Genomic DNA, 14,722 nt, shown 5'->3' on the forward strand with positions numbered 1-14,722 from the left:
CTTGTTAGGGTTTCATTAGTTAATTTAATCCCTGATACTTTACAGGCCAGTAATGACCTAGCTGCCCCTGTGTATTGTGTTTGATGGCAAGGTTCGGGAGGGGGCTGCAGTGGCAGCCCCTGTGAGGAGAATCCAAAAACCTCCCCGTGGCAGATAAGGGACAATTTCGTCCGGCCCCAGAGGGGCCCACCGCTGCCCAGAGCCAAGCCATGAGCAACACAGTCCGTGCCTCTGTGAGAGCACATCCACGAAAACAAACAAACAAACAAAAAACCTGCTGCTCAACAGCAGCTGGGAGAGCGAGGAGTGAGAAACCTCCCCGGAGACACCAAAGTCAGCACAGAAGGAGGGGGTGGAGGCGCTCCAGGCGCCGGAGCCGAAGCCCCCTGCGGCCTGTGGAGAGGCCCCTGGTGGAGCAGGCTGCCCCCCCTGCCCCCCCCCTTCTCGATACTTGGGAACCTGACCAAACACCACAGCAAATATACCAAAACTTCTAGACTGTTACTTAGATAATGCCTACATCCTCTTGCCCTGCTCATTCAACTTCAAACAGCTCTGTCAAACACTACTTACCACACCTTTACTACCTTCAATAACCCTTTTTAACGCTTTTTATCTTTCTCCAGCCTGTACTTTCACCAAAGGCTCAGTCATTGGCCAACTTAATTCCATACCTTTCTCCCTCCAGGATGCTGAAACAGCATATCAGTATAGCATATTTCATCCCATTTTCCTTCTCTCCTCCTTCTTCCACTCCAGATATTCCTACCTGAAGTGGCCAGCCTGGCCACACTTCGAAGCCTGTCCCTGAGCTTTCCTTGCCTGCCATTCCTTCATCTCTCTTCCTCTCCTTTCCATCCTGGCCCTGACTCCCCCTGAAGATTTTCTTCCTCTTTCTCCAACCCTCTGCCTCACTACCTGGTACACTGTCAATACCATTAGTTTTGCTCTCTGCTTTTCCTTCTCATCTCCCCTCCTGACATACACCTTCAGGGCCTCCTGCAGGAGGGCCCCCCCCAGTGACTGTTCACTATATCCTCCCACCCTCCGGAGCCCCCCCCCCATGTATCTGATCAGGCTCCAACCACAAAAAGAACTTTCAAGAGCCCCCGGGACACCGGGTCCCCAGGACTCACCCCGAGCACTCCCCCACCCCGACCCCAAGTCTCCCACATGACCCCTGTGCTGCGCACTATCACCACTCCAGCCAGGATCGGCAAGTGGGCACCCCTGCTCTGCCGGTATTACCCCCAGTCCCGGAGGATGAGCTCTTTCCCACTCTTGTATAGCAGCTCTCCTCCTGATCATTCTCATTTCTTCCCCTGTAAACAACATACTTAGTAGAGACATCATATCCCCCAAGAGTATAAGTTAGGTCCTAGGAACTGGTCTAATTGTTCAGCTAGCCTGATGGGGTCCTCAGTTAAAGACTTCATCTCCTTAAAACCCCTAACACCTCTCTGCCGGTAAGGAGAGGGGGGAGTTCACCTAAGAGGACACACAGTTAGTGTTAGTACTGTTAGTATCAGGGAAGGAAAAATTCTCAATCTCTCTTCTACCTTGTTCTAATTCTTACCAGAGCCTAGAGTACGCTCTTCTCTAGGGACAGTGTTAATTGCAGTCCCTGTCTCCTTTCCTGGAGCGACTGCTGCTGCCACCGGTGCAATATTAGGATTATAGGGAGCATAACTTGGCTCCTTCTCTGAAAAAGGAATCTTATTGTTTACACATAAATTTAAAGCTTGAATTTTCATCAGACCCATATTTTGGCCAAAATACTGCTGTTTCCTTAATTGGTTCTTTTGTCCAGATTGATACACAATATTTAACCATTTTCTTCTTTTATCATCTCCTCTAATTTTGAGATTATTTTTCCAATTTCTCATAATTCTTCAGGAAGAACTGTCAGAAGGCACTCCCCCAGGGATATCTCCCTGTCCCCTGGAACACATATTTTCCCATTTCTCCTAGCCCTTGTCAGTGTGCTGCTACAGAAATTTCCCTCCTGCAGGGTACCACACACTAACATTCCGATTCTGGAAAATGGGGGTGTACTCCCAAGCACTTCACCGTGCAAGGACTACCGTACACCAAATTTCCCGAGACTCTTCCTTTCTCTCCCTTATCTCACGCTTCGTCCGTCTCCGGCCGCGCCCCTCGCGGAGCTAGGGAACCGCGGATCAGGACTCCACACTCGCTTCGTACAAAAGTACGTCTCAATCACACATCACACATCACACAGAGTCTCACCCGACCCCCAAGGCAATACTTAATATTTCTTACCTTGGTCTGTGCACAGAGTTACCGGATCAATTCTTAAACCCGGAGTGCCTACCTTCTTCCCTTCCCCACTACTTCACGGATCCTGCCTCTTTAATCAGTCTCGGGCCCTCTGTCAGCTCTCCGCAGAACCGCCACCGCCGATGCACAGGACCCTGAAATCAGCGGGGCATGCCTTCCTGCTGCTGCGGCGGTGGGGCTCCCCGGTAGGTGACTGGCTCCCGGACGAGCCCCCAAATTGTGAGAAACACTCCGTAGCCAATAACTCAGGCTCAGGCGAGGATCTCAGTGAAGTAGCATTTTTATTTGCGATTGCAATGGCAGGCATCCCTCGAGCAGGAGCACACCTACTAGTTCCATAACACAGTTTATATAATTTTTTGTTTCTCGACGACCGGGACCCTCCCCTGTTTTCCCATTGACTGGGTAATCCAGGTTCACAACCTATCTGATGCTTCACAGACAATACATGGCTTTCAGTTGCCGGCCTGTTAAATTTCAAATTTCTTTTGACTTTTTTACTGTTTGAAGTGGTAATGTTTCCTCACTTATCTGATTTGACTTGACAGTGTGATTTTCGCCTAATTGCTCTAAGGAGTCTGGTTGTCTGCATTTTACAAGGTCATATGTTAAGCTTTCTTAGCACTGCAAGCACAATCTCAATACCACATTCCTTCCCTTTAAACAATGTAACTGTGCAAAAAACAACATTTTTGTTCCCACAGCAAGGTGCCCCAGGCCTTGGAGATGTTTCTAAAGGATGATTAAGTGAGGAACTGCTAATCAGGAAGACCATTATATTGACGTTCTTGACATATTGACAATCCTGACATATTTCCTTGAATATATCACCAATCAAAGTAATGTGAATACTTGGCTGAAAAACAAAAATTAGGAGTATTCTAATATGGACTATCCTTATTACAATAGTAAAAATCAGAGGTCTAGGCTGGGAGACTCTGGCCCAACAAGGGACCCTTCCTCTCTGAGGATGCACAGAATGATTCTGTCATGTCAGCAGTGTGATAATTATGTAACCAATCAGAGGCGAGGGGACTGTACAAACATGTATTAATAAGGGACTGTATAAAGAGTGGTGTAGAAAATCCTTAGGTGTATCAGCTTTGTGGGAAACCACCTGGTACCCAGACTTGCGCAACTCTGAAATAAACAATATCTCGACCTAGTGTGTGGTTTGGTTTATTGCACACCAGGTAACGAACCCGAACTTTTTTATCGGACATCTGGGGCTGACTGAGGAAGTATAGCGCTCACACATCCACGGCCCCAGGACCGCCGCGAGAGAGAGGACAAGGCCCCTCTGGGGCGGACTGGATCCCCCTCGGCGAGGCAGTGGCCTCTCGACTCCACCTCATCTCGCTTCAGCCGCCACTGTGCTCCTCCTGCTGGCGAGGCGGAGGGAGGGAGGAAAGGCCGGATGGAGTGGGGAGGGGGGTGCTGGCTGCGGCAGCGATTCCGCAGGCTTCTCGCGAGAGCGGGCGAGGTTTCCGGTGTTGTGACTGTGGGGCCATAAACATGGCGGTGAGTCTCCGCTCATGCTCTTTGAGGCACCTTCCTATTCGAGGTAAGGGGCCTGGGAAGGCTGGGTAGGCTCCCTCTGCTTTGCTGCCGGCTTCCCCTTCCTTCCCCTAGCGGCCCCCGTTCCCTGTCAGTGCCAAACCGTCCCCTCCGCTCCCTCGTTCTCCCCCCGCCGCCAGCCTAACGCGCTCTCCGCTTCTGTCTCCCGTTCATGCAGGTCGGAACGACAGCGGTGAGGAGAACGTCCCCCTCGATCTCAACCGAGGTATGGGGCGGTGGGGCGGGGGTCGTTGCCTGCCACCTCGCTGCGTGCCAGCCGAGAGGGAACCGTCGGTGGCCAGCGGCCTGGTGCTGGTTGTGGGGGCCTGGCACTACTGGGCCGAGGGGCTTGGGGAGCGGGTTGGGGAGAGAAGGGCCTGGGGGCTGTGGATGCTCGGGGCCGGTAGGCTGCTCGGCAGCCTCTGGTGAACAGGCTTTCCCGTAGGTGGAAGCCTTTCCCCAGCCCCCGCTACCTGAGGAGCGAGCGGGGCAGCGCGGGCACCCCTGGGGCCCCGCAACATCGAGCGGGGCTGGAGTGGGGGGCGCCTCGGTCGCGTCTGGGGCTGGTTTTAGGTTGTTGTTCGCTGGCGGTCGGTCCGCGGACGGGGCTGCCCGGACCGCGCCGCGGTGGGTTGGGCCGAATGCCTCTGAGGAGCGCCGCTGCAGTCGCGTCTGGTCCCACATACATCCCTGGTCCTACGTACTTGTATGCATATCTTATTTACAAACGTACTTTAGTTCTTAGGAGAAGCTCAGAATTTTTTCAATTTAAAGCAACAACCTCTTATGTCTTCTCTATCTCACCCCATCTCCAAACAGATATGATTGCTTGAAAATAAATTAAAACGGTCTTGAAAATAAAAACAAGTGAAACTTTTGTCAATGAAATGCAGGATAAAAGCCTTAACAGTTCAAATGCGTGACGTTTACTACTGTAAGTAGTGTTATATGTGTATGAAATCTACAGAATCAGGATTTTAATGAATGCGTTCAGTAACTTTTTCACGTTGTGTAATTGAATTATTCGATGTGAAAGAACAGTGGACGAAGTTTAAATGCTGGAGTGGTGATTTTTAGATGTTGTCTGTTTGAAATCTTTTACTGAGAATTCAAAAGGCAACTGTCATGATGATATTTTTTTTGTTTGTTTGTTTTTTTGGCATGAGGTGTTTTAAGCCATCTACTGATCCCATGAGACCTGTAGTGGTAGCAGTGTAATTACCTCATTTGTATCATCTTGTAAAAAAGGCTCTCAATTAAGATGTATATTCATTGTATTAAGATTACACAGTATCACAGATTTCTAGGTTGGAAGAGACCTCAAGATCATCGAGTCCAACCTCCGACCTAACACTAAGTCCTCCACTAAACCATATCACTAAACTCTACATCTAAACGTCTTTTAAAGACCTCCAGGGATGGTGACTCCACCACCTCCCTGGGCAGTCCGTTCCAATGCTTAATAACCCTTTTGGTAAAGAAGTTCTTCCTAACATCCAACCTAAAAGTCCCCTGTCGCAACTTTCGCCCATTCCCCCTCATCCTGTCACCAGGCACGTGGGAGAACAGACCAACCCCCACCTTGCTACAGCCTCCTTTGAGGTACCTATAGAGAGCGATGAGGTCGCCCCTGAGCCTCCTCTTCTCCAGGCTGAACAATCCCAGCTCCCTCAGCCGCTCCTCGTAAGACTTGTTCTCCAGACCCCTCACCAGCTTGGTCGCCCTTCTCTGGACTTGCTCGAGCACCTCCATGTCCTTCCTGTAGCGAGGGGCCCAAAACTGAACACAGTACTCGAGGTGCGGCCTCACCAGAGCCGAGTACAGGGGGACAATCACTTCCCTAGACCTGCTGGCCACGCTGCTTCTGATACAAGCCAGGATGCTGTTGGCCTTCTTGGCCACCTGGGCACACTGCTGGCTCATATTCAGCCGACTATCAACCAGTACTCCCACGTCCTTCTCTGCCAGGCAGCTTTCCAGCCACTCATCTCCCAGCCTGTAGCGCTGCTTGGGGTTGTTGCGCCCCAGGTGCAGGACCCGGCACTTGGCCTTGTTGAACTTCATACAGTTGGCCTCAGCCCATCGCTCCAGCCTATCCAGATCCTCCTGCAGAGCCTTCCTGCCCTCGAGCAGATCGACAAACGCACTTAGCTTGGTGTCATCTGCAAACTTACTGAGGGTGCACTCGATCCCCTCATCCAGGTCATCGATAAAGATATTAAAGAGGGCCGGCCCCAGTACCGAGCCCTGGGGGACACCACTAGTGACCGGCCTCCAACCAGATTTGACTCCATTCACCACAACTCTTTGGGCCCGGCCATCCAGCCAGTTTCTAACCCAGCAAAGCGTACGCCAGTCCAAGCCCCGAGCAGCCAGTTTCATGAGGAGAATGTTGTGGGAAACGGTGTCAAAAGCCTTACTGAGGTCAAGGTAAACCACATCCACAGCCTTCCCCTCATCCACCAAGCGCGTCACTTGGTCATAGAAGGAGATCAGGTTCGTCAAGCAGGACCTGCCTTTCATAAACCCATGGTGACTGGGCCTGATCGCCTGCTTGCCCTGCAAGTGCCGCGTGATGACCCTCAAGATAATCTGCTCCATGAGCTTTCCTGGCACTGAGGTCAAACTGACAGGCCTATAGTTCCCCGGGTCTGCCCTGCGGCCCTTCTTATAGATGGGCGTCACATTGGCTAGCCGCCAGTCAACTGGGACCTCCCCCGATAGCCAGGACTGCCGATAAATGATGGAAAGCGGCTCGGCCAGCTCCTCCGCCAGTTCGCTCAGTATCCTCGGGTGCATCCCATCCGGCCCCATCGACTTGCGCACATCCAAGCTCCGTAGCAGGTCGCCAACCATTTCCTCATGGATAGCGAAGGCCACGTCCTGCTCCCCATCCCCTTCCACCAGCTCATGGCACTGGGTATCCAGAGAACAACCGGTATTGTCGCTAAAGACTGAGGCAAAGGCGGCATTAAGAACCTCAGCCTTTTCCTCATCCCTTGTAACTAAGTTTCCCCTCGCATCCAGTAAAGGATGGAGATTCTCCTTAGTCCTCCGTTTCGCGTTGATATATTTGTAAAAGGATTTTTTGTTGTCTTTAACGGCAGTAGCCAGGTTGAGCTCCAGATGAGCTTTGGCCTTTCTAATTTTCTCCCTGCATAGCCTCGCTACATCCTTGTAGTCCTCCTCAGTGGCCCGCCCTTCTTTCCAAAGATTATAAACCCTCTTTTTTCTGCTAAGCACAAGCCGCAACTCTCTGTTGAGCCAGGCCGGTCTTCTTCCACGCCGGCTCGTCTTTGGACACGTGGGGACGGACCGCTCCTGTGCCATCACGATTTCCTTCTTGAGGAGCGCCCAGCCTTCCTGGACTCCTCTGCCCTTCAGAACCGCCTCCCAAGGGACTCGGCCAACCAGCGTCCTGAGCAGCTCAAAGTCAGCCCTCCGGAAGTCCAAGACAGCAGTTTTACTGGTCCCCTTCCTGGCCTCGCCAAGAATAGAGAACTCTACCATTTCGTGGTCACTCTGCCCAAGACAGCTTCCGACCACCACATCTCCCACCAGTCCTTCTCTGTTTGTGAAGAGAAGGTCTAGCGGGGCACCACCCCTGGTAGGTTCACTGACCAGCTGCGTCAGGAAGCTATCTCCCACGCTCTCCAGAAACCTCCTAGACTGCTTTCTCTGTGCCGTGTTGTGTTTCCAGGATATGTCCGGGAAGTTGAAGTCCCCCACGAGGACAAGCGCCGACGATTTTGCAACGTCTGTCAGTTGCCTGTAGAACTCCTCATCCGTCTCCTCATCCTGGTTCGGCGGTCTATAACAGACCCCGACCAGGATGGTAGCCTTGTTGGCCTTCCCGCGGATCCTAACCCACAGGGATTCAACCTTATCATTCCCAGCCTGGAGTTCCACAACATCAAAAGATTCTCTAATGTAGAGAGCCACGCCACCACCCCCTCTGTGCTGCCTGTCCCTCCTGAAGAGCCTATAGCCAGGCATTGCAGCACTCCAGTCGTGGGAGCGGTCCCACCACGTCTCCGTGATGGCAACCAAGTCGTAGCCTGCCTGCAGCACGATGGCTTCCAGCTCCTCCTGTTTGTTACCCATGCTGCGTGCATTAGTGTAGATGCACTTCAGCTGGGCCATCGCCTTCTTCCCCGGCTTTGCCATTGTTTCCCCCTGGCACAGCTCCAACAAGCCTTGTTTGAGCCCCGTCCCCCTTCTTACCTAGTTTAAAGCGCTCTCTATGAGCCCCACCAGCTCCTGGCCTAGGATCCGTTTTCTCCTTGGAGATAGGGACCCGTCTGGGGCCATCAGGCCGGGTGCCGAGTAAAGCTCCCCATGGTGAAAAAACCCAAAATTTCTGTGCTGGCACCAGCCTCTGAGCCACCTATTAACCACGTGAGCTTTCCGTGTCCTCTCCGTGCCTCTCCCTTCCCCCGTAGGGATAGACGAAAACACCACCTGCACTCCCGCTCCCTCCACCAATCGTCCCAGCCCCCTATAGTCCTGTTTGATAGCCTTGAGGCTTCTCTTTTCAACGTCGTCACTGCCAGCCTGGACTATCAGAAGCGGGTAATAGTCAGAGGGGCGAACCAGGTTTGGAAGCTTCCTGGTAATGTCTCTGACCCTGGCCCCAGGGAGGCAGCAGACTTCCCTATGTGTGGGGTCAGGCCGACAAATAGGGCCCTCCGTTCCCCTGAGGATGGAGTCGCCCACAACAATCACCCTTCTTTCTTTCTTGGTGGAGGCAGTCCTGAGGCGTGGAGTCAACTTCCTCACCTCAGGCATCCTCCTGGGTAGGCTTCCTACCTCATCCTCACCCACCGGTCTCTCAAGCTCCAGGGCCTCAAACCTATTGTTCAAGGGCACCTGGGAAGGCGGCACCGGAAGGGGAGGGCATCTCCTGTGAGGTCGAGCAGGGACCTGTCTCCATTCCTCCTCAACTCGCAGGTCCCCTCCCTCTGCCCGATGGCGACAGGGCAGGGGGTCCACCCCCCTTTGGAGCGTCTCACCCTGGTCCCTCTCCCTCCGGTCCTGCAGGGAGTCGCTCCACCAGTCTATCTCCCGCTCGCACTCCCTGATATCCCTCAACCTCTGCACCTCCTCCTTGAGTTCTGCCACCATGCGGACCAGGTCATCCACCTGCTCGCACCTCACGCAAGCAGTCTCTCTGCCTCCCGCCGATGGCAGCAAGAGGCTCAGACACTCCCCGCATCCGGAGACCTGAACTGCCGCATGTTTGGACGGGCAGTCGGTCTGGGTGTGTACTGACTTCCTAGAGAAAGCACCGTGCCTGGTGGAGACCATCGCAGCCCAGCTGACGGGAGAGTGCCGTTAGAGGAGTTGTCCCTATGGGCGGGTGTGAGCGCTCTGCCCTTCCTGCCCACGCTAACTGCCTCGCTAACTCCCCCCCCCCCCGCTTTACAATTACTTTGTAATTGTCCTCCCGCTGGGTGACCAGGACCCAGAAAGAAGGAGGAGAATGGGATAGGTGAATGACTGGCTGAGGGGGTGGTGTCTGGACCAAGGATTTGGGTATTTCGATCTTGGGCAGTCCTTTGAGAAGCCAGGTATGTGGGCTGCTGACCGACTCCAACTCAGCAAGTGGGGCACAAGTGTGTTGGGGAGCAAGCTCTCTGGGCTGATTACCAGGGCTTTAAACTAGGATTGACGGGGGAAGGGAGGGGAGCTAAAAGTGACAGAGCAGGGCTAGGGGAAGTTGTCACTGCTGTCACTGTTGAAGATAGTAGGGAAAAACCTCTGAGTTGTCCCACAGGATTGTCTGAGGGCTCCTCAGAGAAGGTAATGATCCAGATACCCCATCCAGAATCTTCTTCTTGCATCCCTCCAGGGGTAACTGCGCCTGCTGCTTCCCTAAAGTGCCTGTATACCAATGCGCAGAGCATGGGAAATAAACAGGATGAGCTCGAGATCTGTGTTCGGTCGCAGGGCCACATCTCGTTGCGATCACAGAGATGTGGTGGGACAGCTCTCGTGACTGGAATGCTGTCAGGGAGGGCTATGTCCTTTCTAGGAAAGACAGGCTGGGGAAGCGAGGGGGTGGGGTTGCCCTTTATGTGAGGGAGCAACTAGAGTGTACCCAGCTCCACGTGGGAGAGGGTGAAGGACAAGTGGAGAGCTTGTGGGTGAGAATTAAGGGGTGGGCTGGTATGGGGGACACTGTTATGGGGGTATACTACAGGTCACCAGATCAGGAGTAGGTCGATGAGGCCTTCTACAAGCAGCTGGTAGTAGCCTCACGATCACGGGTGCTGGTTCTCATGGGGGACTTCAATTATCCAGACATCTGTTGGGTAAGCAACTCGGCCAGGCACGCGCAGTCCAAACTGTTCCTACAATGCGTTGAAGACAATTTTCTGACGCAGGTGGTGGAGGAGCCGACGAGGCGGGGGGTGCTTCTGGACCTTGTCCTTACCAACAGGGATGGGCTTGTTAGGGATGTCAAGGTTGGGGGCAGCTTGGGATGCAGCGACCATGGGATGGTGGAGTTCAAGATGGAACTTGGTGGAAGAAGTAAGGCTAAAAGCAGGATTGCTACCCTGGACTTTCGAAGAGCCAACTTCGACCTCTTCTGGGACCTGCCTGGGGGTATCTCCTGGGCTAGGTTGCTAGAAGGCAAGAGTGCTTGTGAAAGCTGGGCAACATTTAAACAGCACTTCTTCCAAGCTCAGGATCGGTGCATCCCTAAGAGTAGGAAATTGGGGAAGGGGGGCAGGAAACATGCGTGGATGAGCAAGGAGCTCATCGATAAGATCAAAAGGAAGAGGAAGGTCTATGAAATGTGGAAAAAGGACCTGTCCTCTTGGGAGGAGTACAGAAGTGTTGTCAGGGCCTGCAGGGACGCGACGAGGAAGGCTAAAGCCCACCTAGAGATGAGGCTTGCAAAAGAGATAAAGGATAATAAGAAGGGTTTTTAAAGTATGTAAACAGTAAAAGGAAGACTAGGGATAATGTAGGTCCCTTGCTGAACGAGGGGGGTGTCCTGGTAATGGGAGATGCCGAGAAGGCGGAGATACTGAATGCTTTCTTTGCTTCAGTCTTTGCTTCAAGGACTCCCCCCCGGGACTCCTCGACCCTGGCAGGAGGAGAAAGGGTCTGGGAAATGGAGGGCTCCTACCTGGTTGATGATGGAGTGGTTTGGGAGCGCCTGAGTGGGCTCAACGCACACAAATCCATGGGTCCCGATGGTATGCATCCACGTGTGCTAAGGGAGTTGGCAGAGGTGATCGCCGAACTGCTCTCTATCATCTTTGAAAGGTCCTGGAGAACAGGAGAGGTGCCTGAAGATTGGAGGATAGCCAATGTCACTCCAGTCTTCAAGAAGGGCAATAAGGAGGATCCGGGAAACTACAGGCCAGTCAGTCTCACCTCTGTCCCTGGCAAGGTGTTGGAACAGCTTGTTCTGGATGCCATCTCCAAGCAATGGGAAGAGAAGAAGGTTATGAGGAGTAGTCAGCATGGATTCACCAAGGGGAAGTCGTGCTCGACCAACCTCGTTGCCTTCTCTGATGGCATCACCAGCTGGGTAGATGGGGGGAGAGCAGTGGATGTCATCTACATTGACTTCAGCAAGGCTTTCAATACTGTCTCCCATGACATCCTGATAGCAAAGCTGAGAAAGTGTGGGATAGAGGAGTGGACAGTAAGGTGGGTTGAGAACTGGCTGACTGGCCGAGCTCAGAGGGTGGTGATTGGCAGCGCAGAGTCCGTCTGGAGCCCTGTGACTAGCGGTGTTCCCCAGGGGTCGGTGCTGGGTCCGGTCTTGTTCAACATCTTCATCGACGACCTTGATGAGGGAATAGTGTCTGCCCTCAGCAAGTACGCCGATGACACAAAGCTGGGAGGAGTGGCTGACACGCCAGAAGGCTGTGCTGCCATTCAGCGAGACCTGGACCGCCTGGAGAGCTGGGCAGGAAGAAACCAAATGAGGTTTAACAAGAGCAAGTGTAGAGTCCTGCACCTGGGAAGGAACAACCGGATGTACCAGTACAGGCTGGGGGATGACCTGCTGGAGAGGAGCTCTGAGGAGAAGGACCTGGGGGTCCTGGTGGACGACAGGTTGACCATGAGCCAGCAGTGTGCCCTCATGGCCAAGAGGGCCAATGGGATCCTGGCGTGCATTAAAAGGAGCGTGGCCAGCAGGTCAAGGGAGGTGATCCTCCCCCTCTACTCTGCCCTGGTCAGGCCTCACCTGGAGTACTGTGTCCAGTTCTGGGCTCCCCGGTACAAAAAAGACAGGGATCTCCTGGAAAGAGTCCAGCGGAGGGCCACAAAGATGATACGGGGCCTGGAGCATCTTCCCTATGAGGAAAGGCTGCGAGACCTGGGTCTGTTCAGCCTGGAGAAGAGAAGACTGAGAGGGGATCTCATCAGTGTGTATAAATACCTGAGGTGTGGGAGACAGAGGGATTTGGCCAACCTCTTCTCAGTGGTTTGTGGGGACAGGACAAGGGGTAATGGCCACAAGATGGAGCCCAGGAAGTTTCACACCAACATGCAAAAGAACTTCACGGTGAGAGTGATGGAGCACTGGAACAGGCTGCCCAGGGAGGTTGTGGAGTCTCCTTCTCTGGAGATATTCAAGGCCCGTCTGGACGCCTACCTGGGCAGCCTGCTCTAAGGAGCCTGTTTTGGCAGGGGGGTTGGACACGATGATCTTTCGATGTCCCTTCCAACCCATACAATTCTGTGAAAAAAACACAGGCATTTTGCATTGTGAGTATAGCCCTGTTAAAAATAAATTAAAAAAAAAAATCATTACTCTGATGGTTGCAGTTGAGTAAGGGACAGGTCTGAATTTAGTTGTACACCCTTTGTCAAAATTTTTTTTTCTGTTGGAGAAACTGCAGCTGACAGATCAGTAATCGTATAGGTATCCATGGTAGGTGTTAATTTTATCTTTGCAATCAAGTTTAAAAATGAAAACGTCTCAGCACACCATTAACTAAGCTAGTTGATAACTTGATTTCCCCACTGAATACATGATGTTTATTTTTTCCAACTGTTAGAATAGTTACATAAGTGTTTAGCTGAAATATTTTAAATTAATACAGTTTTAATTCACTGTGTTGTTCTGGGCACCACAGTACAAAAAGGACGTGAAACTATTGGAGAGTGTCCAGAGAAGGGCTACAAAGATGGTGAAGGGCCTAGAGGGGAAGACATACGAGGAGCGACTGAGGTCACTTGGCCTGTTCAGCCTGGAGAAGAGAAGGCTGAGGGGGGACCTCATCACGGTCTATAGGTTCCTCGCGAGGGGGAGTGGAGGGGAAGGCACCGAGCTATTCTCCTTAATCACCAGTGATAGGACCCGAGGGAATGGAGTCAAGCTGCGACAGGGGAGGTTCAGGTTGGATATCAGGAAGAGGTTCTTCACCGAGAGGGTGATCGCACACTGGAACAGGCTCCCCAGGGACGTAGTCATGGCACCAAGCCTGTCTGAATTTAAGAAGCGTTTGGACTATGCTCTCAGACACGTGGTCTGAATTTTTGGGTAGACCTTTGTGGTGCCAGGAGTTGGACTTGATGATCCTTATGGGTCCCTTCCAACTCGGGATATTCTATGATTCTATGAAATTGAAGTTTCCTTTATTTTGTCTCCATTTCTGACAGTCAAAAGTAACTACATGCCTGTTTCCAGAACTCCTGTATTTTTTGTACAGACATTGGTAAATTGGTCCTGAGGCTCAGTATTGCTGGTAGAAAAACCTAAGATCTATTATTTAATATGATTTTCTGTTCTTTCAATTTAATCTTCTGATTTAGGAAAGGAAGCTTAGAAAATCTAGTTACTTTACACAAATTTTACTTAAATTTTTCATTTTGTTTTCTTAAATAGAACTGACTTTCAGTGATAGAGCCAAACATTTTTTTAAGTAGTATATTTTTGTGAATGCATATTTTGCTGTAATTTATCATCTGATCTCTATCTAAACTATTGTATTGTTTTATGATAATAGACATCACTTAAGAGTTCTTTGTATTTTAAAATGCAAGTCTTAAAAGGCTATACAAATACTAGTGTTCCTTTTTATAGGAAAAAGCTTGCAGAAAGATCTGCTAATCCAAACACAATTAGATATTGATAAGAAAAATAAAAATGTTATTTTTAGCAAACAAGTAAAGAAAAATAGCACCATAAGAAGCAAAATGCCAAAAAAGGCTTCTCAATAATAATAGAAAGATAGCTAACAGGTAAATGATCTTGGTTAGTGATGTTACTTGGGTCAGTCAAATGATCCCTCTGTATATGTAAATGGGAAGCGATTTTTATATGCATATATGCACACATACAAACACATGTACAAAGGCAGCCCCTAGGGAGTGCGGTGAACAGGGCAAGCAAACAGGGTGTGGCATGTGTCCTGGTTCCAGTTAGGACAGAGTTAAGTAGCTCATAGTAGCTGGTAGGGTGCTATGTTTTGGATTAGGATGAGAAGAGCGCTGATAACATGCTGATGTTTTAACTGTTGCAGAGCAGCGCTTACACCAGGCCAAGGACTTTTCGGCTTCTCGCTCTGTCCTGCCAGCGAGCAGGCTGGGGGTGCAGCAGGAGCTGGGAGGGGACAGACCCAGGACAGCTGACCCAAACTGGCCAAAGGGGTATTCCATACCATCTGACGTCATGCTAAACAATATATAGGGGTGGCTGGCCGGGGTGGGGGGCCGGCTGCTCGGGGATAGGCTGGGCATCGGTCAGCGGGTGGTGAGCAATTGCATTGTGCATCACTTGTTTTCTTACACATTATTATTATTAATACTATTATCATTATCACTATTATTATTATTATTGTTATTATTATATTCCTTATATTCCTTATATTATTATATTCCTGTCTTAATA

The 14,722-nt window shown here is 51.3% G+C and overlaps 2 protein-coding genes and 1 long non-coding RNA gene across 13 annotated transcripts in view; 1 reads left to right on the forward strand and 2 right to left on the reverse strand.

The window, feature by feature from the left end:
* Positions 1 to 14,722, reverse strand: part of LOC308184893 — a 470,974-nt gene that overhangs the window by 387,223 nt on the left and 69,029 nt on the right. The gene's annotated exons all lie outside the window — the stretch shown is intronic.
* The window catches only part of LOC308184797 (uncharacterized protein), a 383,809-nt gene that overhangs the window by 117,374 nt on the left and 251,713 nt on the right, over positions 1 to 14,722 (reverse strand). The window lies entirely within an intron of this gene.
* Positions 3,720 to 14,722, forward strand: part of LOC308184712 (rapamycin-insensitive companion of mTOR-like) — a 221,699-nt gene continuing 210,696 nt past the window's right edge. For 6 of the 11 annotated variants that reach the window (XM_080572058.1, XM_080572059.1, XM_080572061.1 and 3 more), the window contains exons 1-2: positions 3,794 to 3,822; positions 4,037 to 4,084. Coding sequence is in view for 5 of the 11 variants with exons in the window: in XM_080572055.1 (XP_080428181.1) it covers positions 3,817 to 3,865; positions 4,037 to 4,084 (97 nt within the window). In the remaining 6 variants the exon portion in view is untranslated. Of the gene's footprint in view, positions 3,866 to 4,036; positions 4,085 to 14,722 lie in introns of all 11 variants that reach the window. The other 5 variants (XM_080572055.1, XM_080572052.1, XM_080572057.1 and 2 more) reach the window with 1 other exon arrangement.

This window comes from Anser brachyrhynchus (genome assembly GCF_964034855.1).
Source record: "Anser brachyrhynchus genome assembly, chromosome: W".
Lineage (NCBI taxonomy): Eukaryota > Metazoa > Chordata > Aves > Anseriformes > Anatidae > Anser > Anser brachyrhynchus.